The 25,539-nt window shown below is 37.1% G+C and overlaps 2 protein-coding genes across 5 annotated transcripts in view; both read left to right on the forward strand.

Annotated features, from left to right (window-relative positions):
* Nucleotides 1-4,636: 4,636 nt before the first annotated feature.
* LOC146479400 (uncharacterized) lies at nt 4,637-14,776 on the forward strand. Its single transcript, XM_085110853.1, has 2 exons — nt 4,637-4,930; nt 14,591-14,776. Exons 1-2 carry the CDS (start codon nt 4,653-4,655, stop codon nt 14,676-14,678), a joined length of 366 nt encoding a protein of 121 aa, XP_084966979.1. The 5' UTR covers nt 4,637-4,652; the 3' UTR covers nt 14,679-14,776.
* A 5,489-nt stretch (nt 14,777-20,265) lies between these two features.
* LOC146479401 (uncharacterized) overlaps nt 20,266-25,539 on the forward strand; it is a 10,925-nt gene continuing 5,651 nt past the window's right edge. The window contains exons 1-3 of one of the 4 annotated variants that reach the window (XM_085111035.1): nt 20,266-20,804; nt 24,669-24,703; nt 24,943-25,226. In XM_085111035.1, the coding sequence (XP_084967161.1) occupies nt 20,746-20,804; nt 24,669-24,703; nt 24,943-25,226 (378 nt within the window). In that variant the 5' untranslated portion in view covers nt 20,266-20,745. Of the gene's footprint in view, nt 20,805-21,423; nt 21,719-21,768; nt 21,875-24,668; nt 24,704-24,942; nt 25,227-25,539 lie in introns of those variants that run through there. The other 3 variants (XM_085111037.1, XM_085111038.1, XM_085111036.1) reach the window with 3 other exon arrangements.

A 25,539-nucleotide genomic window follows, 5' to 3' on the forward strand; every position in this document is an offset into this window, starting at 1 on the left:
TGAGAGAAGCAAATGTCAGAAGCATTCGGTCATTGAAGTTTTTAATGCAAATTTGATAAAGTTAAGTTATATGCTACATAGTGAACTTTTCAGGGTGGAATCTAAAATAATATTTTACTATAAATTCCTCTTAAGGGTAAATATATCTTTCTTGTGCTTATTTCTGCGCGTACATGTAATATGTACGAAAGAGAAGGGTACAATTTACATTTTAGGTAGTCAGAACGGTCTTGAAGGGCACCTTGCCGAAGAGTTCGAGATAGCTTCGACATTTTCCTTGTTAAGCCATTTGATGACTTTCCACTGAGTAAACTTCTTTAGACCAGTGGCCTTTACAAAGTGTATGAATAATGTGTCGTTTTCTCAACAGTAGAAAAAGAGCATTTCGAGGAGATTTTTCTCTTAGCTACAGCGCAAGAAAAATTTAAGCCACCAAACATATCAAATATATGGTTTGGAATAGCCTTCCAGCAATCCAGGATTCACTCTTTTGGTCGTTTGTTGAAAATCTGGAGATTCCAATTTTAGTGATTTCATTGGACATAATTTCGACCTATAACGAAATTCCCAATCTCGGAGTTTTGGTTAGTCGTCAATTATTGGTTGAAATAATGCGGCAGGAATTCCATCTGCTTTGTGAATCACTCGACAATACATAAAGAAAATTTATCTGCAGCAGAAATTTGTCTACTGAGATAATAGATCTGTGTATGTCGTTGACCGTTTGACAAAATAAGGGGTTAATAATGAAGATGTAGATACCTCTACAGGTGTAGAACATATTATGGGTCACATTTAATATATCGGAAGACTTACAAACATTCAAAACCGTTCACTAAGCTTAAGCAATCAAAAAGCCAATCTATAGGTAAGCTGGAGCTTTGAGTACTTTGTAAGTTTAGGATTTAAGTTTCGTACTTCAGCTAAATTCACATTTCCGGACAGCTCTATATACAAAGGGGACAGTGGAGCTTATTAAAACAGTAGCAGTGTTGTAGGCTGAAAAATCTTAAAACCATGCGTCTTGTGAATAAAAAAGTTTTAGTTGAAATCTTTATTATATCACTGGTTTTAGCCTGCAAGCAAGCTCTCGGGCAAGAGACCAGACTCAAATTATCTTAGGGTAGGCAAATTTCAGTTCCATTTCAATTGCAAAGGGTAAGCGTTGGATCAGTCCGTGTGATGTCACAAAATCAAACCCAGCTGATTATCTAAGGGGAAATGTCTGCTCAGTTACATTCCCAGTTTACAAACGATAAGAAAATCGATGATATTTTGTGTTTGGTTGCTTTAACTCTTTTAATTTGACAAACAAAGTAATATTCCATTCGAACATCAAAACTCAAATTTTGAACTTATTAAAAACTTTAAGGTAAAACTTGGTCAGTTTTATAATTCTATATCAGCCGAGAACTTACGCTCTCGCTATCTTAATCTGGCCATGGCCTGACACTTTTGATGGATCACCAATGAAATTCAGACATTCCAATCTACCTATAATTTTGGGTTTATTAGTAATACGCTACCAAGAGAGTGACGTCTTAAAAAAATGAAACCTTGAAAAAATATATACTGGTAACAGCTGTTAGAAGGGAAAATTACTTATAAACATGGTTCAAATTTGCAAAAAGGGTCATATCTTTCCCTTGGTCGTGCAAATGCATTGATAGCTGTCCTTGTTCATTGTACAAAAAGGAAATTCATCTTTAATAACTGTGTCATAGTGCTTCTTCTACGTTCATCAGTGCAAAAGAATATTTGTCCTCTTTCCAGAAAATTTCAATTAAAGCTTAGCACCGAAGGTACGATTTAATTACCAAACAGGATTGAAAACCATATTAAAAAAGACTTTTTGTGCAAAACTAGTAGCAACCGGCAAGGAATATTGTTTAATTATACCAAAAAATATTTATATTTTTGCGGCGTTGCTCATTTTTTCTTCTTTTGTTTGCTTCAAAATTGTAGCAACTGAAAGGTAAAATTTATTTTCCAAAATGATTGATAACTTTGCTGTCTTTTCGTTATTTTTGTAATAAAGATCGGTGCCAAAGGTATCTGTGTTGGTTTAACAGTCTTGCCATTGTGTTTACGAAGGAAAGGATACAAGGACTAAATCAATGCCCAAATTACAACTAAAAACACAATCGTTTGTGTTGACTATTACATTCGTACTGCTGAAGATCTCCTGATTTTCTTTTGTCACAGGTTATTATCATTTGTCCTGGTCTCAGTTTTTTCTGTGAGCTCGACGTAGTTTACGCGTTTGAAGAGTAAAAAAAGTAAAAATTCAAACATGAAACTTTTGATGCGGCGTTGTTATGTCACCGCTAACTTTTCAGAATCTAAGGGGCAATTAAGAACGACTCAAAAAACTGCCATTTGCCCGAGAAGTACTTATTCAGGACTAGAGGATCCTCTGAAGAATTATTTATTTATTTATTAATTCTGATGCGATCAAATGCAATCTATTTCCCTTTTATTAACAACTCTCGTAAAGACATATAATTCACAGTAAGGTAAGGGTCACTATATAGGGTCAGGGTTTCCGTTACGGTTATGCTGGAGACCATATTGTACCTTACTATGAATTACTTTGGTAAACTTGGCAGGTGGATGAAATAAGTTTTGTTTTAAATCTTGTTTTAATTAAATCGGTAGAACCTGCTGTAAGTTGTAGCAATCTATTTACTAAAAACTGTTTCTTTTATGAAAAAGAGTCTTCAATCTAGGTTTGACAATTCAATTGTAGCAAACACATGGTTCCATAATTCAACTCAATTTTTTTGTTAAAACTGCCCGAAAGCAAACACGCACTGTGAGAAAATAGTACTGGACACCGCTAGCCTTACGTAGCCTTATTTACAAAGAAACTTTAAAATATCAATTTGCAGTTTAAAACATGATTTTTGTTCTCTAAACTCCCGTAAAACAGAAGAAGGGGCAAAGTTTATTATTATTATTATTATTATTATTATTATTATTATTATTATTATTATTATTATTATTATTATTATTATTATTATTATTATTATTATTTCTATGCCCGAGGCAATAATAATAGATTCAAACTGTGTTCATATTACTTCTCAGTTCAGCTGCTCCAAATTAAACTCGAGAGCTTAACTAAACTGAACTGAAATATTCTGTATATATGGCTAAATTTTCTTGTGTCCTTTGTTTGACAACACAACGGACGGAACGTAAGTTCTAACTGTTTTGAATCATGTTTAGAAAAAAATTGATTATTTCTAGTTTCTTCTAGCATATACGGTGATTGTATTTCGTTGTTCTTCAAATTTTGTTTTCCATTTCACATAAACATTATCTCACGAAATCAAACCCAAATTATCTTAGAACAGGAAAAATGCCAGTTTCATTCATTTGCAAACGAGAAGAAGTTAGACCATTGTCTTCAAAAGACATCACATTTTGTCTTTGGTTTACTCCTTTAATTAGACAAGCAAAGTAATATTCCATTTGAACGTCCAAAATCAAACTTTGAACTTATTAACAAAACTTAAACTTGGTCACTATCCTATTTCAATATCATTCTTCAACTTACGCTTTCCGGCCTTTGTGGCCATAATCTAACTTAAAACTGATATGAAGCTTTTGATGGAAAACCAATGAAACTGATATTCCATTCTTCCCATAAATTTGGGTTTGTTCCACCACCAGAGAATGATGTCTTCAATTACTGAAAAATTGAAAAAAATATACACCGGTAAAATCTGCTAGAAGGGAAAATTACTTATAAACATGATTCAAATTAAAAAGGTGGCGGTCTTCTTAGAAATGTAAATATTATAATGATAAAGATATAACTTACAACTTTATTGCTCTGTCCGCCATGAGTGTGTTGTCGAAGAGAAAGAGCTCAAGAAGGTAAGTCAGGCGCTGCCTTTCCAAGAGTGATAGCTCGGAATAATTCTGACTTAGGGTCAGTTGTGTTGGGTAGAAGGCGGGCACCCGTCAACTTGTCATACATTTGATTAATATAAAAGAACGCTGTGAACTGTTTACATGAGAAACTCACAGTTGTCTCGGCTCGCTAGTTGGTTGGCACCTTTCTCGAATAAGAGGGTTAGTTTCTAAAGAAACTCTGGTGCTGCGTCGATGGGTAGGGGAAACGAATGGTTGGTTTATCAACTGAATTAAAAACTAAAGATAAATTGGCCACTGTAAAGAGATTCGAGTACCCGGACGTTTCGAGCCTTAGCCCTTCGTCAAATCATACATCAAAATGGATAAATACCCAAATTACGACTCCAAACACATTCGTTTTGGGTTGACTATACAACCGGACTGCTGAAGACCTATAATTTTTCTTCCTCTACAATGTTTTGCCATTGATCATAATAGGCTATTATTGTCTTCAGTTGGTATAAGGTCCTTCTACGAGGAATTTTTCCCGTCTGAAGAGTAAAACTTCTGATGGTGGCATCGTTAGAACATCGCTAACATTTGAGACTAAAACACTGCCATTGCCTCATAAGTACTTATTCAGCGGAACTAGAGGGTCGTCTAACGAGCTACATTTTTTTTCTTGTTTTAAAAAGGAGGTGAATTTTCGTAGCATTTTAAGCAATTTACGAAATTTCCGGTTATTTATATTTATTTACTTTTATTTAGAAAAAATAATTGACTCCATCATGAGGAAGTTCGTTTTGACAGTGCTAGTGGGATGTTTGTTTGGTATTTTGATGCTGATTGTGGTCTCTGAAGGACAATATGACACAGCCATTAATCCGGAAGATGATGCCGAGCAAGGAATCGATCTGGGTGCCAGGGAGACGGTCGATATTAACGATGAAGGATTTGAAGATGATCTGCAGCAGAGCCGCAACACCCCTGACAGTGATGATGCTGACTTGGATGAGGGAGACGTCGACAAAGGAGTTTATGAACGACAGGGAGATGACGTTGTCAGGTAACTGTGATTTTTTTGGTTCAACTGATCCATGGTTAAATGAATTAGTCCAGTTATAGCAGTTTATTAAGAAAAAAATGTTGCATAAAATATAACTGCTTTAGGTAGTCTGCAATGCAGGAGTTTTCTGGAGGCGAGCGAGTGCCAGAATCTCGGTCAATCGTAGCCACCATGATGGAGTCTCAAAAATATTAATACTGAATAAACTCATCCCCTTGGTCGCACTTTCTACTCTCCCTAATCTTCCTCTCCTCTTTAAGATGGCGGCTAAAGCGCTTGCCCAAAATAATACGTCTGCTTGGAAGGCTATGCTTTAGGAATGGACGTAATTATTCCAATAAAGGAGAGATGGACCGGCGCGAGTGATTCCTTGATGTTTTTGAAGCCATTCAAAAATCTTATAAGATGATGGCCAATTTTCACTTTCTAACCAACACATGCCAAAGAAAAATTATATCGAGACAACATATAAAGAAAATTAATATATGAAATCGGTTGCGAATAGCTAACAAAGCTTTTAAAGGTCTTTAATCAACCGTGAGACAGAAAAGAAAGGAGGAATTTAATAAAAATTCTAGACGCAATAAAGTCGAGAATCTTCAAAATGATGCTCAGAAAAGAAATTGTAAACCTTTGCTAAGAAAACGACGCATTTCATGTTTACGTTCGTCTAAATATGCGTTTAAACTACGTGTTATTTCCTACAAAAAGGTTATCATGAGCGGCAAAACTGATCTTTAAATTAAAGCTTATCAACGTTTCGTGGTCGTGGATGATTTCGCTTACAAACTGTTCTCAAACTCTGTTTGGTAAACATGTGTCATCTTCCAACTAAATTCAACACAACCATCGGAAGAAAACGAATTTTTGAAGCAGTTTACATAAAACAATACATGTGACTAATTGATGGTTTGCATGTGACGTCATGGTGGCCATGTTGGTGGACAGAAACTGCCATTTTTATGTAAACTATGTGAGTAAATTTTCTTTTGTTTTGTCCAGCAGCATAGAGGCAATGCAAAACCATCTATACAACAGGTTTGTTTGCGTGATAACTTACCAAATCTAGCTTATAATAAGCCGCCGGCTTACAATCAATCAGTCCTCTTTTCCGACTGTTTTGAACCGAACCACAAATGTAGTCTTGTCCACTGTCGAATAAGCTGTTTACATCTTTTCACTGGATACAATGAAAAATTAAGCGAGCAAAACAATTTTGCAAATCGATTATCTCCGAGAAACGGGGAAAGTGAGATGACGCGACCACCACTGCATGTACGCTAGCCGAATAGTAGCCTCGAGAAAAGGCTCCAAAACGTAAGCCTCTCCACAGACTCTCGTTATCAACTTTTCTCGCTCTTTTCCATGCTACCACTCTAGTTATGAAGGAGTCGAAATGAAAGGAAAACGTCGATTTCATTAGCAAGAGCACACATTCAAACCTCATACACGAGGTTGTTTTTATTTTTTACTTGGTAAGGCACTGAACAGGAGACATTCATCAAATTTGTATGAGTAGATCCCCTACTAATTTTTAAAGTGCCTTATGTAATAAAAAAAAAATTGCGTTTTTTTTAATTTTACCATGTCTTAATTACGAAATTATAAAAGAAATGCGCCAGAAAAAACAATAAGGTGCTTTCTTAGTAGTACAAAGTAGCCCAAAATGAGAAAAATAGTGTCCCGGGGACTGGAAACTAGTTTAGCGTTAGATGGCGTAGCAAATGCCTCAGAGATTTGTTTACAACACATCTCGCCTTGTTGTTACACAGAATCACCCAATGTTTTATCGCCAAAAATTTTCGTGATCAAGGTTTCCCCCAAAAAAATGCCTGACAATGACGAAGTAATGTCCTTAACCGAAAATTTCCAACGGATATCTGAAAGAGTCAAGCGATTCAGGCAAAATGAGCTAAAATGGAAGTTGTTGCAATCGTTCGACCCGAGGCGAATCATACTGGCGTCGAACAGCTCAAGAAAAAGACGAGGACGAAGATAAGATGGCCTTTCCGCTACATTTCTGCGCGCTCGATTCGAAGGCGACGTTTCAGTGAATGATTGTTGAGTACTTGGATATGTTTCATTTGCCGAAATAAAAAGGCGAAGAATTTCGTAGTTTGCTGGAAATTGTCTCTCCAAACTCGATTTTGTTCGATTTGAGAATGCGAGAGAGTACAGATGCTGCGAGCGGAAATTGCACAGGCCCGTCAAAAACTCTCTTTTGATGGAAGTAATAGTTTTTAAAAGTCAGATCGAGCGCGTTAACTCACAAAGCATGATGAATTTTCTGTGATGTCCAACACGATGGTCCTTACGCAAGATCTTTTTTAAATTAAAATTTGAGGTTGACAGACCCGGTTAAGCGACTCCCGCTGCGTGTCTGTTGTGTTGATAAAAGCCTTTGTAGTTTTGCTTTCTTGTATAAGAGATTCTTCCCTTTTGATTAAAATGTGGTGTGACCGCTCGTGATGGTGAGGAGAAATCCCCAAATATACTGAATGGAGGTTTTCTTACTGTTCCTTAGGATTAGTTTTCGATATGCATGACAATGTGTATGCTACAATTCCCGGGTACAATTGTAGCTCTGTGGCATTTGTTTAGGTTTATCGGCTCGAATTATGCAAGATTTCTGGGAGCGCTAAATAAATGTTATCTGCCAAGACTGAGGATCCGTGGATTTCTCTACCCGTGATTTCATGCTTATGCTATTTAACTGCAGTAAGATTGCAGGATGTTTGTTTATCACGGATATGAGAGTGTAATATATCCACACACATCTGATCATAGTTGTCTTTCGCCCTCGAGAGCTATGGCTTGAATCTTTCCTGTGAATTCGGGCAAACCGAATCTACTTCTGCCATAAAGTTTCGTCTCTCGGGAAGTAATTTATACTTATTCCCGGCATACCAGTTTTTTTCGCGCAGTTTGTCATATTGGAGTTACCAGCCGCATAATAAGTCGCCGAGATCGAAGAAACTCCCTTCGCTGCCATAACACTCGTGTCAGTTCCAAAGTATTTTCTACGTCACAACCTTTACTTGTAATACGATCGTTTTGGCCGCGCGCAACATGGAGACACTTTCCGGAGCTAAATTCGAACCTTTCAGGAATCATAATTGCGGATTGAGAAGGTTTTGTTCAGTAAGACCCACATATTCAGACCGAGAAATTCATAAACTAACAAACCGTGACTAAAAAAAATTTACTTCATGGGCACTTTAAAGGAAAAAATAATAATGCCCCTTTTAAATGTTTTACTTAAATATCAACAACCTGCAACCCTACTATTCGCTCTCTCATTGGGCTAAATGTAGTTTTACAAAACCCTCGAATAATTCCGAGCGTCCTGGTCATGTGACCGATGACGTCAACATGTTTCCAATGTTTCCATTCCTGCGGAACCGAGTGAACCGTGAGCGTAAGATCTAAAGGCAGCGGTATTACGACTCCAAAGTTAGCCAGCTTAAGGATTGCAAACCGTCTGCTTGGTGGAAAGAAGTTAAGAAACTCACAAGACAAAGAGACTTATGAGCACATTTATATATAGTAATTGTGATTAACTTTCTAGTTTTGTATAGTGTACATTTTCTCATCTTTCTTACCTTTTATTAGATTTTTTATTAGAGTTATTGTAACAATTAATCTAATTCAGCCTCTGGTTGCGATTTTGATCCGAATAAACTATCTATCTATCTATCCATAGTAACATCTACACACATTCAAATTTATGTTGCAATGCCCCTTAAACTGAGGAAGATATACCACTCGACCTGGTCCCTCAGATTTTCGGTTTTTGTTTTTTTTTTTTTTGTTCGTAGCCCCTTATGACGCAAAACTGTTAATGGCCATTTCTATATACTATACACCAACCTCTTTCCGACTCCATTGATTATTTTTGAGTTGATACATGTCCGTTGTATTTAAGAGTCAATGTCTGAGAAAACCGGGCAAAATCTGAAAAAGCTGAAAGATGGGGGTCGGCCAAATTATTCCATACTAACATCATAGTTAGGTTAGGTGGACTTATAGATAAATTTACTAAAGTTTACTCTTCAAGTGTTTTGGTATAGGAGAAATGAGATCCACTCTCCATCACCCCCTTAGGTCCTAGTTTTTCTGGTAAATTTGACCCAAATTTGACAGCTAGCAAAAACTGTAAAATTTAGCGAAGAGAGTTCGTGTTTTGTACCTGATATAAATGGTCAAAGAACTTCTTGTAAAAAGCCAGAGATATGCGAAATAAGCAAAAGTCACTCTACAACATTAAGTTTTGGAATACCTATATTTCGCATCTGCGAATGAGCAAGAAATTAGCCATTTTCGAACTCACGCAGAGCACACAACTAAATCTTCAGCAACAATCGGATGCTAAAACCAAACACTCTTACCTTCCCTCTATCACAATCATCAATAATCTTTTTGGGCCATTCAAACAGCAAGATGCTTCACCACCTCCATTACTCCTACCACTCGTTGTCATGTACAGCACGACACGACGCAAGCAATGTGCCGATTAAGCCGCTCTTGGATTCCACATTGGATTTCTCCACGGTTAAATATATGCAGTTGACTAAAGTGGTCCCAAAAAAATCAGAACCCCTCTCTGGCAAGTTTAAAAGAAGGAAAATTTTAAAAGAAATGCGAACTAAACAGAACGACGCCATCTTGAGTTGGATTGCTCTCAAGGGACTGGGACCTACTTATTTTTACTTTAGGTAGGGAGGGGACAGGGAAGGACCTATCGCCGGCGCATTGTTGCTAGAAACGTCTGTTTGTCGCGATAAACAGCTCAAGATCTGAACAAATAATGACATGAACGAATCATGCTCAAAATAGAACCAGCAGAACCGCGCAATAGCGTGAAAAAATAACTTTATTGGATTTTTTTTGAGCGCGCGGCTTTTGATGTACATTTCCACCGTCAAGAAATCAGAGATATCCAACTCCCGCGTTCTTCACAACTCGATAAAGCACGCTAAAGCACGAACAATTGGAATTGTTGAATTTAATAACAAAAATTGCAATGCCTTTATAAGAAAGTTTCCGTTTAGTAACTTTGAAAGAAGTACCGTTATTTGACACTTGTACTACATAACACTAGTAAAACAAATCTCTGTACAATGTATAAGCAAACTGATTACAGTTATTACTCAATAAATTGACCCTCCTAGGTTAATCTCTCTACTCGACACGCTCCCCTCTGAATCACTGAGGAGAGCTGAAATATGATCTCTACTTTTACCGCAAGGCAATCAGATTGGATGTGTGAAATAAGTAGAAACAGTGTCATGGAATTGTTCTACCTTTAAAATAAACGGCGTAAAACTAAAGAAAACTGACGGAAAATCTGCGCTTGATATTTAGAAAAAAGAATTTTCCTTGCAGATCCCCTTTGGGTTGGAATTTCCTTTTTGCTATAGATAACTGCCTTTTCCAAGGTATGTTTGTTTTTGTTTCCGATCTTTTGTTTACTTATTTTGAACTTTGCTAGTTCCGTTGGTCTGTCAATGAACACATGTCGTGAAGCGAAATATTTACCTAAGAGCCCTCACTGAATACGTCATTTGCTTTTAATAAAAGCGTTGGACTTATCATTCCGGCTTGTCATGTACACCAGAAGGCCCTTAGGAGTATGCGCTTTTTGGTTATAAAAGCTGCTGTTGAAAACTTACACAACAAATTAACAAAAAATTAGTTTTGGCTGTATTATCTCCGCTTTGATACCTTGATAAATATGATAGGAGACGGGAAGGAGGAGCTGCCGGACCGTCAAGAACGCTAATCAGAGAATAAACAAATAACATCAAGTTAACGTAGAATCTGCAACGCCTAACTCTTAAACTCTACTGGGATCATCACAAAATTGTCTCCGGGTCGAATAAATAAAGAAGTTATATATCGGTCCAAGGGAACAGTAATCTTACTATTAATTCAAAACATTCACCTTAAGCTTGTCCTCAAATTTTGAGGTAGCATCCTCAACTTTAAATCTGCTTGAATGGCCACGGTTAAACGAATTAGTCCAGTTACAGCAGTTAACTAAGAAAAAATATTGGATAAAATATAAATTCTTTAGGTAGTCTGCAATGCAGGCGTTTTCAGGAGGCGCGAAGTGCCAGAATTTTAATACAGGAGAGTGGGGCCGGGGCGAACGATTGTTTTTTAACTTATAAATATAAACGACCCCCCTTTGAGTATTAGCTGTTTTCCATAACCCCTCCTGTTGTAATTTTAGTTTAATACATAATGTTGATCAGCTATATCTTTCAACATAATTAAAGATTAACTACATGAAAGATAATCAAAGGAATGTACACAACTAAGCAGTGGTGAAAAAGAGGCATAAAAAATGACAAAAATATACAATACAATACAATACAATATTTATTTCGCCATATACACAACATTTACAGATGGGAAGAAAAAATGAAGAAAAAAATTGAAGAAAGAAAATAAATGGCGAGGAAACCTGAAAGAAACCACGAGGCTTATAACAAGTCAGGCTTCCTCACTTAACTAATCTTATATTAGAATTACAATATGGACTTATGGTAAATTAACTTTGACCGCGCACACGTACACATACACATATTAAGTAAGTTAGTTAGTTAAGAATTACAGCCTTACAGAAGTTAATACCTAGAAAGAAGAAATTCTTTAAGCTTTCTTTTAAAAGAAGCGGAGGAGGGAGAACTAGTTATGTCAGAAGTTAGCGAATTATAAAAGTTTGGACCTTGAAAGTAAATTGAAAACTTCCTGGTGTTCGTTCTGCACAGTGGCAAGCGGAAGGACTGAGCATTCCTAGTATTATAATTATGGATTTGACTATTCAGTAAAAAAAAGTTATTGAATTTGGAAGGGAGTGTAGAGTTCTTGATTGAAAACATAAAAAAGCCTAATTGAAACGAATGGATATCATGAAATTTTAAGAGTTTAAGTTCCTTAAAGATAGGGCCAGTATGGGCAATGTATGTGGAATTGCTTACTATTCTTAACGCACGTTTCTGTAAGGTTACAATTCTTTGAAGGTTTGACTTATAGGTACCAGCCCAAGCTAAATTGCAATAATATAAATATGGAAGGATCATAGAATTGTATAAAGTACGAAGGGAGTGAGTAGAGAGAAAAAACCTAGATTTATGAATAATACCTATAGATTTGGATAATTTATTTGCTGTTAAGGATATATGAGATTTCCAGGTCAAATTGTCATCTAGTAAAACACCCAAGAACATGGTCTCAGAAACACGAAGGATAGGCTGCTCATTTATGAAAACTTGAAATTCAAAGGATTGCTTCTTTTGCCAGGGCTTGAATACCATAAAATTAGTCTTGGCTAAATTCAAGGAGAGCCGGTTTGCTGCAAACCAGGTTGACAATTTGTTTAATTCTCTATTTAATGTGTTAGTTAGGTAAACAGGATCATTATGGGAGATAAATAGGTTTGTATCATCAGCAAACAAGATTGCATCAAGCAGGGAAGCATTGTTCAAATCATTAACATACAGGATAAAAAATAAGGGACCAAGAATAGAACCTTGAGGCACCCCACAGGAAATCCCCTGTGGGGCAGATCTAACGTTATTAAATTCGACAAATTGTGTCCTCACAGAAAAATAACTTTTGACCCATTCTAGTGCCAGACCACGGATCCCATAATGATTGAGTTTGTCAAAAAGAATGTCGTGATTTACCGTGTCGAACGCTTTCGAAAGATATATACATATCTCCAGTATAATTGAACATCAAAACAGTTATACTATCATGAAATTTTAACACTTGTTCAAAGTTAAGTTCATTCACTAGAGGTTGAGATCGTCTCCCAGCTTTGCACGTCGTCTTCTTATGGAGTTGACCAAGAGATGGTTTGACCTTATAATGCTATTACTGTGAAGATAACTCAAAAAAATTAGTCAAAAAATTATAGGATGATTGCCAATTTTCAATCAACACATGCCAACACAAGCCAAAGAAAAATTATATCAAGACAACATATAAAGAAAATATATGAAATCAGTCGCGAATAGCTAACAAAGCTTTTAAAGGTCTTTAAACAACCGTGAGACAGAAAGGAAAGTAGAAATTAAATAAAGTTTCTAAGCATAGTAAAGTCGAGAATCTTCAAAATGACTGCTCAGAAAAGAAATTAACCTTTACTAAGAAAACGACGCATTTCAAGTTTACGTTCGTCTAAATATGGGTTTAAACTTCGTGTTATTTCCTACAAAAAGGTTATCATGAGCGGCAAAATTGATCTTTACAAGCTTATCAACATTTCGTGGTAGTGGTTGTTTTCGCTCACAAACTGTTCTCAAACTCTGTTTGGTGAACATGTGTCATCTTCCAACTAAATTCAACACAACCATCGGAAGAAAACGAATTTTGGAGGCAGTTTACATAAAACAATGCATGTGACTAATTGATGGCTTGTATGTGACGTCATGGCGGCCATGCTGGTGGACAGGAACAATAAGATTTTTCTCCTCGGGGAGTTAACTGCCATTTTTATACAAACTATGTGAGCAAATTTTCTTTTGTTTTGTCCACCAGCATGGCGGCAATGCGAACCATCTATACAACAGTTTAATTATCCTACAATCAATCAGTCCTCTTTTCTGACTGTTTTGAACCGAACCACAAATGTAGTCTTACCTACTGTCGAATAAGCTGTTTACAACTTTCAATTTCACTGGAGAGGAATGAAAAATTTAGCGAGCAAAACAATTTTGCAAACGCTTTTCTCCGAGAAATTGGCAAAGTGAGATGACGCGACTACCACTGTATGTACGCTAGCCGAATAGCTTAGTCGCTCTTTTCCGTGCTTTTACAAGTGGAAAAATTACATCTATTCTATAGTTATGAAGGAGTCAAAATTTTTAAAGGAAAACGTCGATGTCATTAGCAAAAGCACACATTCAAACCTCATACACGAGGTTGTTTGTTTCTTTTTTTTACTTGATAAGCCGCTGAACAGGAGACATTCAACAAAATTTGTATGAGTAGATCTGCTAATTTTTAAATGAAAAAATAATAATGTCCCTTTTAAATGTTTTGCTTAAATATCTACAACCTGCGACCCTACTATTCGCTCTCTCATCGGGCTTAATGTAGTTTTACAAAACCCTCGAAGAATTCCGAGCGTCCTGAGCTTGCGACCGATGACGTCAACATAGTAAACAATGCTATGAAAGAAACTTCAAATAAACATTTACATAAATTCATATTCATGTTGCAATTCCCTGAAACTCAGGAAGATATACCACTCGACCTAGTCCCCCAGATTTTCGGTTTATGTTTTTTTTTTTTTTTTTTTTGGAGGGGGGGCATAGCCCCTATAATTTTAAGACGCAACTCTGTTAATGGCCATTTCTATATACCTCACACCAACCTCTTTCTGACTGCATTGATTATTTTTAAATTGATACATGTACGTTTTTACAATGTGTTTAAACGCGTCTTGGGTGTGGTCACGTGAGTGATGACATCGACACACTTAATTTGGTATGAGTGATATTGTACGGCAAATGTTATTCCCATGTTGTGTGGCATCCTCTTTGGCTTGAAGCTTTTTAGCATTTACGATTTTTTTATGTGAAAAGGATCCTGGGAAAGTTCTAATTATAATTATACGTGGATTACTTTGATAATTATCTTTTCCAGCGATGAACATGTTCCAGAGCATCCAATAAAAAGTTTTCCTCAGAGATCTTTTTCTTATGGTCGACGTCTTCGATGGGGAAGGAAATGACTCCTAGACCCCGAGACCAACCCGTCAAGCCGTGCATTGGGAGAGGAGGCTAAATGCAGCAATTAGCGCTTCTAAGAAGTGGCGTGAAGAAATTATGTGTAGTTTGCAATATAATAAAGAAGAACTATTAATAGTTTGCAAATTTCGAATGAAACTGTATGAAGCTGCAGAAATAAATTTAGAGGTTTAATCGTAGTGTAAGGGTTTTCGTTGATGTAACATTTAAACAGCCATACGGATTTGTTTGCTATCGTCGAGTTTGTTTGTTGTTGTTTCTTTGTTTGTTTAGTTTTTGTTTTGTTTTATTTTTGCGTCGCGTATGCCTCCAGGTAACACTGCTCACATATTAGAACTGAACTAATCGACTTCAATCGTAGCCGATTTATCTCTAACTGCACACTCTGCGTGCGTGGTGGAAGCGATTTACCGCAAGCTCAGTAACGGTAAAATTACTGAGGTGTTTCTTCTAGCTTAACTAACTCTCGCCAAACCAACTTCCAGCCGGAAAATGCAAACTCCAATCGACTGTAAAAACCACCATGAAATTTGCAGAAGCATTCGATCATTGAAGTTTTTATTGCAGATTTGGTGAAGTTGACTTATATGCTACAGAGGGAACTTTTCAGGGTGGAATCTAAAATATCATTTTATTATAAATTCGTCTCGAGGGTAAATATACCTTTTTTGTGCTTATTTTTGCTCGTACAGGTAAATATGTACCAAAGAGGCGGGCACACTGATTTAAATTATAGCTGGTCAGAACGGTCTTGAAAGGGACCTTGCCGAAGAGAACTTCATTCGGAGATAGCGAGATAGAAGCGACATTTTCCTTGTTAAACCATTTGATGACTTTCCACTGAAGAAAATTCTTTACGCCAGTGGCCGTTACAAAGTGTATGAATAATGTGTCGTTTTCTCAACAGTAAATAAAGAGCATTTCGAGGAGCTTTTTCTCTTAGTAACAGCGCAAAAAAACAAAATTAAGCCACCGTATATATCAAAGTTATGGTTTGGAATAGCCTTCCAGCAGCCCAGGATTCCCTCTTTTGGTCGTTTGTTGAAAATCTCGAGATGCTAATTTTAGTGATTTGGACAAAATTTCGACCTATAACGAAATTCGCAATTATTGGTTGAAATAACGCGGCAGGAATTCCATCTGCTTTGCGAATCGCTCGACATTACATAAAGAAAAATTATCTGCAGCAGAAACTATGTCCACTGAGAGAATTCTCCCGTTTTGATCTTTGTTTAAGTTGTTGACCGTTTGACCAAATAAGGAGTTAATAATGAAGATGTAGATACCTCTACCATGAGGTGTAGGACATATTATGGGTCACATTTATTTCAGTAGACTTACAAATATTCAAAACCTTTCAATAAACAGGCTTAAGCAATCAAAAATCCAAACAAGTGATGAAATAAGGATTTCAACTAAAACTTTAGCTTATATTCACAAGACTCATGGTTTTAAGATTTGTCAGGCTACAACACTGCTACTGTTTTAATAAACTCCACTGTCCCCTTTGTATATAGAACTGTTCGGGCGTGTGAATTTAGCTGAAGACAGAAACTTAAATTCTAAATTTACAAAGTAACCAAGACTCCAGCTTACCTCATGGACACGAATTTGACTGAATGTCTTCAAGTATTCCCTGCTATTGACTTGGACTTCTCAAACTCATTAATAATTCAAAAGCCAAAGACAAAGGAAATCATGTACCGTGACGTGTTTGGAAATCTAATGCATCCTTAATTACACGGTAGGTAGGTTTCTAGGTTTCGGTCGGGTATCTTTTTTTGCTTCATCGGTGTCATAAATGTGCACATTAATTTATGCATTAAACTCTGTCCTCCCCTAGTAAGGATATATTGTTCTAATTGTCTTCAACAGAAGCGGCCCAATCAAAATCTATTTTTCAGGCACATATCACGAGAGAGGGGACCCACTCATCACTTCTGTGTGACGTCAAATCATCATTTGATTTATTCATTAAAACTAGATTAAATTCTTCCCTCTCCCAGAAGGGATCTATTGTTTTGATTGTCTTGAACAAAAGCGGCCCAATCAATATCACGAGGGAGGGGACCCACTCATCTCTACTTGTGTGACGTCAAAGCAAATCATCATTTGGAAAAGTTGTTTTCGTTCAATGGCGGCCACATGTCTGAATTTAAGACTCCGGATCTGCCGTTTTCAGAGAGAAAACCAACCTTTTTCAAGCAGTAAATCGAAATAATAACTTCTAGGTAGTACTCGACAGTTGAAACGGCGGAAATTGGGAGAGTTCACAGCAAAGAAATTCCGCTTTAAAAAACAGATCGAATGATCAACGCGAAGGATTAGAGCTAGAGGAGGCCAGACCAGTTCAGCAGGGTCATGACGTTATTGCATAGTTATTTCTGGTATGATTCCTAGTAACACAACGATAAGTATCGCGCAATATATCTGAATAAAACCATTCAGACAATTATTTCAATGGCCAAGGGAGGATATTTTTTAAATATCTGCGAAACATACAATGGGGAATAATTGGGGCTACATTAAGCATTCCGTGTAATGTCATTAGAGGGGCATCTTGTTTTTCCTTCAAAATCAGTTTGTTTGAGAAGTTATATCAAACACTCGTCACAGTGTTCCATCACAATATCAAAAACCTCGAAGTTCGTCAAAAATACTCCGCTACGCGTCGTATTTTCAACTCTCTTCTCGGTGTTTGATATGTGATGAAACACTGTGTCTCGTGTTTGATATATTACTTCAACGATGTATGAGAAGCTCTTCGCGGGGCCGTTCGGTTAAAAGCTTTCGATGAAGATTCCACCAGAACAAAGGACAAAATGATCAATTGCCGCTTTTTTATTAGAACATCTCACACTTCCATGTTCGAAGGAATATCACTTCATACATTGCAAACAAAGGAAACAGTTTGTGACATGCTAGTCATGCTAGTCTCATTGCCTTAGCCTCACTGGCCTTGACCTTACGAAGGGTGAGGACACTGTAAACCAACCCTCCCCCCCCCCCCCCCCCCCACAGTATCAGGAACGGGAAAAAAAGGCCCATCATCGCAGAAAAGGGTTAATGACTTATTCAAACGGCTTCGGAGAAAACCTTAACACCGAGATGTCAAGCCGAATTTCCCACTGGCTATCAGAACAAACGTGTTCATTGTGGCCGTCGCTGTTGATCCAGGAACTTCAGGTGAACCTGTTATTCAAATTCTGATCTCATCTACTGCAATCTGTTACCCTCTTTTAAACAACTCTCGTAAACCTGAAAGTGGATCAGATAAGTTTTGAGTTTTGAATCCTGTTTGATAATTCAATCACACCTTGCAGTTGCTACTGGCAATCTATTTACAAAAAACTGTTTCTAACTTTTATGGTTCTTCTTTCCTTTTCAAATTTTCTGAAAACCGACGGCAAACGACTGAAACGAGCACGCACGCACGCTACTTAAAATAGCACTGAATACCACTAGCTGTGCATACCCCTATTTAAAAGGAACTTTAAAATATAGAACTTGCAGTTGAAAAAAGGGGAATTTTTTCTTTAAAATTCCGTAACCAACAAGGAGAGGCAAAATCATGCATTATTGTTTTATTATTATTTCTAAGACAGAGGCAGTTTACGGCATTTCTGTCGATTTTGATTATTTATTTATTAATCCTGATGTGATCTACTGCAATCTGTTGCCCTTTTATTAACAACTCTCGTAAACCTGCAGGTGGATGAGATAAGTTTTTCTTTTTAATCCTGACTCATAATTAAAACCTCTACTATGAGGTGTAGGACAATCATATTATGGTTCACATTTAAAACCATAATTTGACTGTAAATCTGCAGTAGCTTCTAGCCATCTTATTTACAAAAACCTGTTTCTTTTTATGAAAAAGAGTTTTCAATCTTCATTCACACAATTCAATTGTGCCAAACACATTTCAACTTTTTTTCTCTGAAAACTGCACGAGGACAAACACACACCATGAGAAAATAGCACTGGATACCACTGGCCTTGCAAAACTTTGTTTACAAAGAAACTTAACAATATCAATTTGCAGTTAAAAGATATTTTTTGTTCACTAAATTACCGTAAACCACAGGAAGAGGCAAGGTCATGCATCATTATTTTTGTTGTTATTATTTGTATGCCCGAGGCAAAAAGTAAGCGATTCAAGCTGTGTGAATATCACACCTTAGTTTCACTGATCCAGGCCTAAAATTTAACTTAAAAGTACTCTGACCTTTCGTTCAGTTGATGATTTCCAAAATGTAGCTAACTTTTCTTGTCTCCTTTGTTTGACAACACATTACGGTCAGAACGTCAGTTCTAAGTGATGCCCTGGTCGACACTGTAATAATTTCTTCAGTAGAAGACAGCAAAGTCTTAATTCATCTAGCTTCTTTAACATAAACATTACCGCACGAACCAAAATTTAAATTATCTTAGGGCTTTGAAATTTTAGTTTCATTCCATTTGCAAACGAGATGAAAGTAACCAAGGATGCAGAGATGAAGCAGAACAGGACTGACTATGCTGATGAGAAAAGGAGAGCTCGAGAAAGTGACCTGGAATCTTTTGATCTAGTGCTGTTGAAACAAAGGAAAAAGAACAAGCTCTCAACTACCTTTGGAGATGTCCCATACACAGTTAGCAAGAAACATGGGAACGATGTTAAAATATCATCTCCTGAAGGAGTCAATCTGAGGAGAAATGTGTCGGACGTCAAGAAATACTTGAGAGAGGACATAACTGGAAATGAACAAGTCAGTGAAGAGACCCTACCGAAGAAGATACCACTGGGAGGATAACAGAACATCAAGGAAGACCAGTCATGGAAACGAATTCGCCAGAGTACTTAAAAGACTACGAGGTCTACGGACTTTGTTCAGTGACGGGAAATAGAACACTTTGAAATCTTACTGTGACCTGTTAATAGTTGAAAACGTTGCGTTGAACAACTGGATTAGTTAAATGTTTGAGCAGACACTATTTTGCTGAACACTTTATCTAGAGCCGTGTTCAAAATCGATATGTTATATCTCGTTAGTTGTCAAGGACGCAGTTCTTAGGGGAAGAGGGGTTGTATTGTATGATGGGATACATGTAGACTATTATGGGGGAGACTGGGGAGAACGCGACGGGGGAATCTGTAATGGCGGTTCTTTGCTGTTGTGTTCGTGTTCGTGATCGGCTTTAATCCGTGACTTGAATGTGTTAGGACTCTACAGGATTGTCAATGGAACAACCTGAACATGCACTAACTAGTTTGCTGATGCCTAACAAAAAGGCTACAGTGCTAAGCATGGCAGAAATTCCAGAGGCATGGGTCACAGGGTCTAGGGATATTTTTGAAAATCCCATATTGACTGTTAGTATTTTGGTCCACAAAGTTTGTGACATCAACTAAGAGAGCAAACAGTCAATCCACGAAAAAGTATTCATAAATAGTAAATTTTGGTCTTATACTTCTAAGCGAGACAAAGAAATACAAAAACTCAATAACAGAATGTTAAATTTTTAGTTTTAAGCTGGCTAATGATTTACAAAAAAGTTTGTTTGTAGTGGTAAATCTAATTACGTTGCAAATGTATACATAGAAACTGTTTATGTTAATGAATAGCAGCAGCAATAGTATCATCTTATAATCTGATGGAGCTTAATGAGGAATCCAGTTGAAAATGAAAGCCGGTCGGAGGAAACAAAATGATCGCTAATAGCCCACTTTACAGTTGTGTGCTTAGCGACCTGGCCTTAGATTTTAAGCGAGGCTGGGGTGTCCTTGTTTTGATACAAACCTCACTGCTTTTTATATGTAGATCATGCTGTTCTCATGCTAACTAGTTTGCATTTACATATGAAAAGCAGTGAGCTAGGTTTGTATCAAAACAAGTTCACCCTCAGCCTCACTTCCAATCCAAGGCCAGGTCACCAAGCACACAACTGTAAAATGGCCTATTGCTTCACAGAATATAAATAGCTTTAAAAATAACAAAATAGTGACGTATAACGCGTGGCAACAAGAAAATGCAATTGTCGGTTGTATACAACTGATAACATTCAGTGATGTCCAATCGCGTTTATCCTAAAAGTCCACATCAGCGTTCCGATTCCATTTCTTCCAGGTACGTAAACACTGTCTTGTGTTCTTATCTACAAAGTACAAAGTGTTTTATGAATTACAGCGATGATTAGCCTCCATGATCTCAGGCTCATGCTTCCTGTTCACTCCGTCCGGCGCCCATCCGTCTCACAACGGCCTTCAGTCATATTGATCTGTTTTCGCCACTTACTTAGTGAGTCTACAGGAAGTTCACAAGAACTAATAGAAAGGCAGACTTCAACAAAGAGCTTGAATGTCCTAAAGTCAAACATTGAATGATTCTCAGTGTATTGTGAGATATTGTTGATCCTTGGCACCCAGTTTAAATGTTTCTATGAATTGCCATGCAGATTGACTGGATTTTTGGTGTATTATGTAGGAAACAATTCTCATTTTTTTTTTCAGTAATATAACATAACATATAATACATGATGATGATCATAATAATAATAATAATAAAAATAATAATAACAATAATAATAATAATAGTAATAATAATGTATAATACAGTAATATATACATAAGAAAGCCAAGTAAGGGAGTCTTTACGGAATTCGAGAGTAACTACGTAGTATTTATAGATCAGACTGATCCGATTGTCTAAACAAAAAAAATTAATCGCCTCAGTGATTTACTTAATGGTTCCGAAAGGAACATCATGCAGTAGACGGTCATTTCATTACTGTTAAATTAATACGCTACACAGTGAATTCCAAAGAAGCCGAGAAGGAAATGAAACTGACAAAATTGCGATCACGTCATTGTCTCAGAGACAACTGAATCGCATGAGTGGCTTACAAAGCACAAAAATAAACCATGATGTCATTTATATCGAGCCATGGAGTTCACTTGATAATCCGTTGGCACATTGTACGGAGAGTTCGGGAGAGCTGGTAGCATACGACTAGCCAATAATATTCGAGATCGGCATTAAGAGTGATTATAATCAGGAATTTTTATGAGATTCGTTTTTCTGTCGTCATAAGATTGGACATTGTTGCAGTTTCACCAGCCAACGGTTGATTGCCTTAATTATGTTTTCTCAGTAAGTCAACCCTATTGATTTTGGCGGATTTTCATCGCCCCATAAAGGTACCAGAGCTTTATAACTTAAGTTTATTGCTGTTTGTGAATATTACCAGTGTTTTCAGGCAAACTTGCCACAATCCTGACCATACATTTCCCAGACCAATTATCTATTCTCTTTATGATTTCTACACAATTAGCTCTGATTACAAGGAACTCGCGCGTGCCTCGATATAAATTTAGACTTTGACATTCCCATCAGCAGCTCTCAGAAAGCCAGAAAGAAAACGAAACCAAAAGACTGAAAATGATCGTCTCAAAGTTAACAAACTTTGCCTGAGGCGTTTGCTAATATTATATTTCTTTGTAACTGAACGCCAAAAAGACGACTCGAAGATGATTATCAGTAAGTTCTCAGGAAGCCAGCAAGGAAATGAAAACAAAAGACATACATAGATTACATACATTTATTTATTTACCCTCGGGATGAATGAGGTGGCTTAGACCTCTAACAACGAGATGTGCTAATTTGCCGAGAAAATAAATAATATAACAATAATTATCAATTGTCTTGAAATGACTGTATTATTATTAGTTATTAAATGTATTACCACTGAGCTATAGGAGACTCGTGGGAGCTACGGCCATTAAACTAGGTTCATGGGACAAACATCCTACATACTGGGGGGATTTGAAGGCCAGTGTGTGACATATACGCAATGGAATAAATGTGATGGTAGGAGTGAATGAATGAGACAGCTTTCAGCTCAGCGTTCCACTGAGTTGCTACTAGCACCTTATTTAAGATTTTATGAAAACAAGGTAATTCCATGAAATCTTCCATTTGAAAACGAAGACAAATTTTCTTTATTGTCAACTGAGTCAATCTACCCGATTTATCATCAATTAAAAAAAATGATAATTTTACAACAGAGTTCAGTCCTTAAACCTGTTCACTAGAGGGCGGTCTACTAAGCAACATACTAGGATCCGTTAAGTGGAACTCAATAGCCGTTTTTATGCTAGAGACGTTAAAGTCGTCTGGACGCATTTAACGTCTGAGACGTCAACTTCACTCCACTTTTTGTCCCGAGACTCCTTCATGGCCGCCATGTTGTTTAAGCGCCAAGCCTCGATTTCTAACTCGCACCAGTCGTCTGTGGACGAGTCAGGGCTAAATGCGTCCCAGTAAGGGCGTCCCGTTTTTATACTAGACGCATTTAACGTCTGAGACGTTAAAGGCGTCTGTTAAGTGCGTCTAAACGACGCACTTATATAAAGACGTTAAAGTCGTCAGACGTTAAATGCGTCTGTCTTATTTACCGTTTTTATACTAGACGTTAAAGTCGTCTCGAGACGACTTTAACGGCCAATATGTAATATGAGTAAAATATTGTCTTTAACACGAGAAAATAACATTCATATCTTCCAACCACCGTGCATTTTCTTTATATTTCATGTTTTTCTTGTAAATGAGCTTATATGAAGTAAGCGGGTAAATGTACTCTCGTATGTTTATAAAAGGGAAAGTTTTACAAACCGTGACGTACTAATGCTTCCAAAAGTTTTCGTTACCATTTGCACAGCCTAACCATGCGAAAAAAAAATTTCTTTCTCTTAGGATAGGCTTCAGGGCCCGGCGTTTGTTCGAAAAGCGAGTTACGTTAATCCCGGATTGAAAGTTAACCAAGGTTTTTGTTCATTAAAAATGTTTTTTAAAAGCTAATTTTAACCTTATGGTCAAGAATAGTCACAAAGTTATAATTATTTCCAGTTCAGTTTGAGGGGATTTGAACAACGTAAAAGTCTCACATACTATATACATAATATTTTGACAATGTGGCGTTGACTAAGCGCTCCAAATCATGGACTCTCCTAGTGAATTGAATTTTTGATGTAGTAAGTGTTGAAGTGATGGCACAACAAGTTTGTGTCAACTCCGTAGCTTGAACAATATACGAATTGTGAAGACGCCGGTAAACAGAGACCTCAAAACTGAATGCAATGGGTTGATGATGGTGCTTCTACCTAATAATCATGACTTGGGGACCAACAAAATGCAAGAAGCCCGACAAATACCTGGGGAGGGGGGTGAGGGGTACGGATTGTCACGCGTGAAATTGACTGAACCATTAGTCGGATCAGAGGAAACAAAATAATTGCTAATTTCTTCAAAGAATATAAATACCTCTAATAACAAAATAGTGACGTATAACGTGTGGCAACAAGGAAATGCATTTGTCGGTTGTATACAACTGATAACTTTCAGTGTCCAATTGCGTTTCTCCAACAAATCCACATCAGCGCTTCGATTCCGTTTCTTCTTGATTATAAACACATGCCTCGTTACAAGTATGGACTTTGATAAGCCAATTAGAAGCTTACAAGAAGGCAGTAAGGAAACGAAAACGAAAGACTGATTGTGATCGTCTCAAAGTTAACTAAAATTTGCCTGAGGCATTGCTTATTAAATTCTTTGGAACTGAACGCCATAGAGACGACTCGAAGATGATTATATAAATATTGACTTGGATACTCCACTCAGTGCCAGTTAGTTCACAGGAAGCCGACAAAGAAATGAAAACAAAAGACTTGATTATAATTGAATCGCCTCCGCAAAGGGTTATCAATTTTATTGAACTGAACACCATAGAGACGAATGGTCATAATATATGATTCAACTCGATATTAAAAGTACCACTCAGTGAGTTCACAAAAGCCGACAAAGAGAAGACGTTGAGTTTAGATGTTTTAGAGGGATATGTAGAATCTTAATTAAAATCATTTAATAAGAACACTCATGTAAATGAAAACGAACCGAACCATCTACCAACTGAAAATATGCTCACTTTTGACACAGGTCCGACATACCACACCGTGCAATTTTGAATTGCGGTAAGTGCAGCTTATAGACTTGTCTTATTTTAATATGCATTTAATTTAGCAACGCATAGAGCTGAATATCAAAATTCAGCAAGCACTAGATCTCCATGGCAACTGGTGACCCAACACTAAAACTGAAGATCACAAAGTTCACTTTAATTCCTTGATATATTATGCACCCATCTATGCTCACGATTAAAAATTGTGACCGAAAAACCTTTCCTTTTTTTAATTTATTTATTTTTTTACAGTCCCAGTGACACCCCCAACCAAGATGTCGTCAAGAAAGGCACATGTTACTTACGGTGACTCCAGCCGCATCATAACTTACAACAAGGGCGAGGCAGTTCAGGAGCTGCGTCATCATTTTCTGCGTGTGTTCTCTGATGAGCTGTCAGATGATGTCGCACCAGCCAACGTCAAATTACAGCGTTATAATTCCACTTTCAAAGATTATGTAGATCTTGAACATGACGCCAAATTGGAAAAGAATGCTAAACTCAAGGCGATTGTTACTCACAAGCATTGGATGAAGGTATTTTAGCAAAATCTCAATATGTCACTGACCAGTAGTGTGTTTACTGCTCAAGTTGAATACAATGAATACTGTTCACCCAAAAGAACACATTTTCAGCGCATGCTTAACGTGTAAAAACAACTTGGTTTACATATAAAAATTAGTGGGGTTTGTATCAGAACAAAGTTGACTCCAACCTCGCTTTCACTCAAAGGCCAGGTCACCAAGCATACAAATGGAAGATGGGCTATTGAATGACCCAGCGAAATTTGCTAAGGGTTAACTACAGAAAGTGAAAAAAAGTCAACAACGCGTGTCTAGTAATGGCCAA

Source organism: Pavona decussata, unplaced genomic scaffold (genome assembly GCF_977016875.1).
Source record: "Pavona decussata unplaced genomic scaffold, jaPavDecu1.1 SCAFFOLD_59, whole genome shotgun sequence".
NCBI classification, from domain to species: Eukaryota; Metazoa; Cnidaria; class Anthozoa; order Scleractinia; family Agariciidae; genus Pavona; species Pavona decussata.

Excerpts from the sequence above, each read along its gene's own strand:
- LOC146479400 (XM_085110853.1), top strand. The coding sequence starts at position 4,653 with ATGAGGAAGTTCGTTTTGACAGTGCTAGTGGGATGTTTGTTTGGTATT. Across the intron at positions 4,931-14,590 it reads CAGGGAGATGACGTTGTCAG|CGATGAACATGTTCCAGAGC; the intron begins GTAACTGTGATT and ends TATCTTTTCCAG.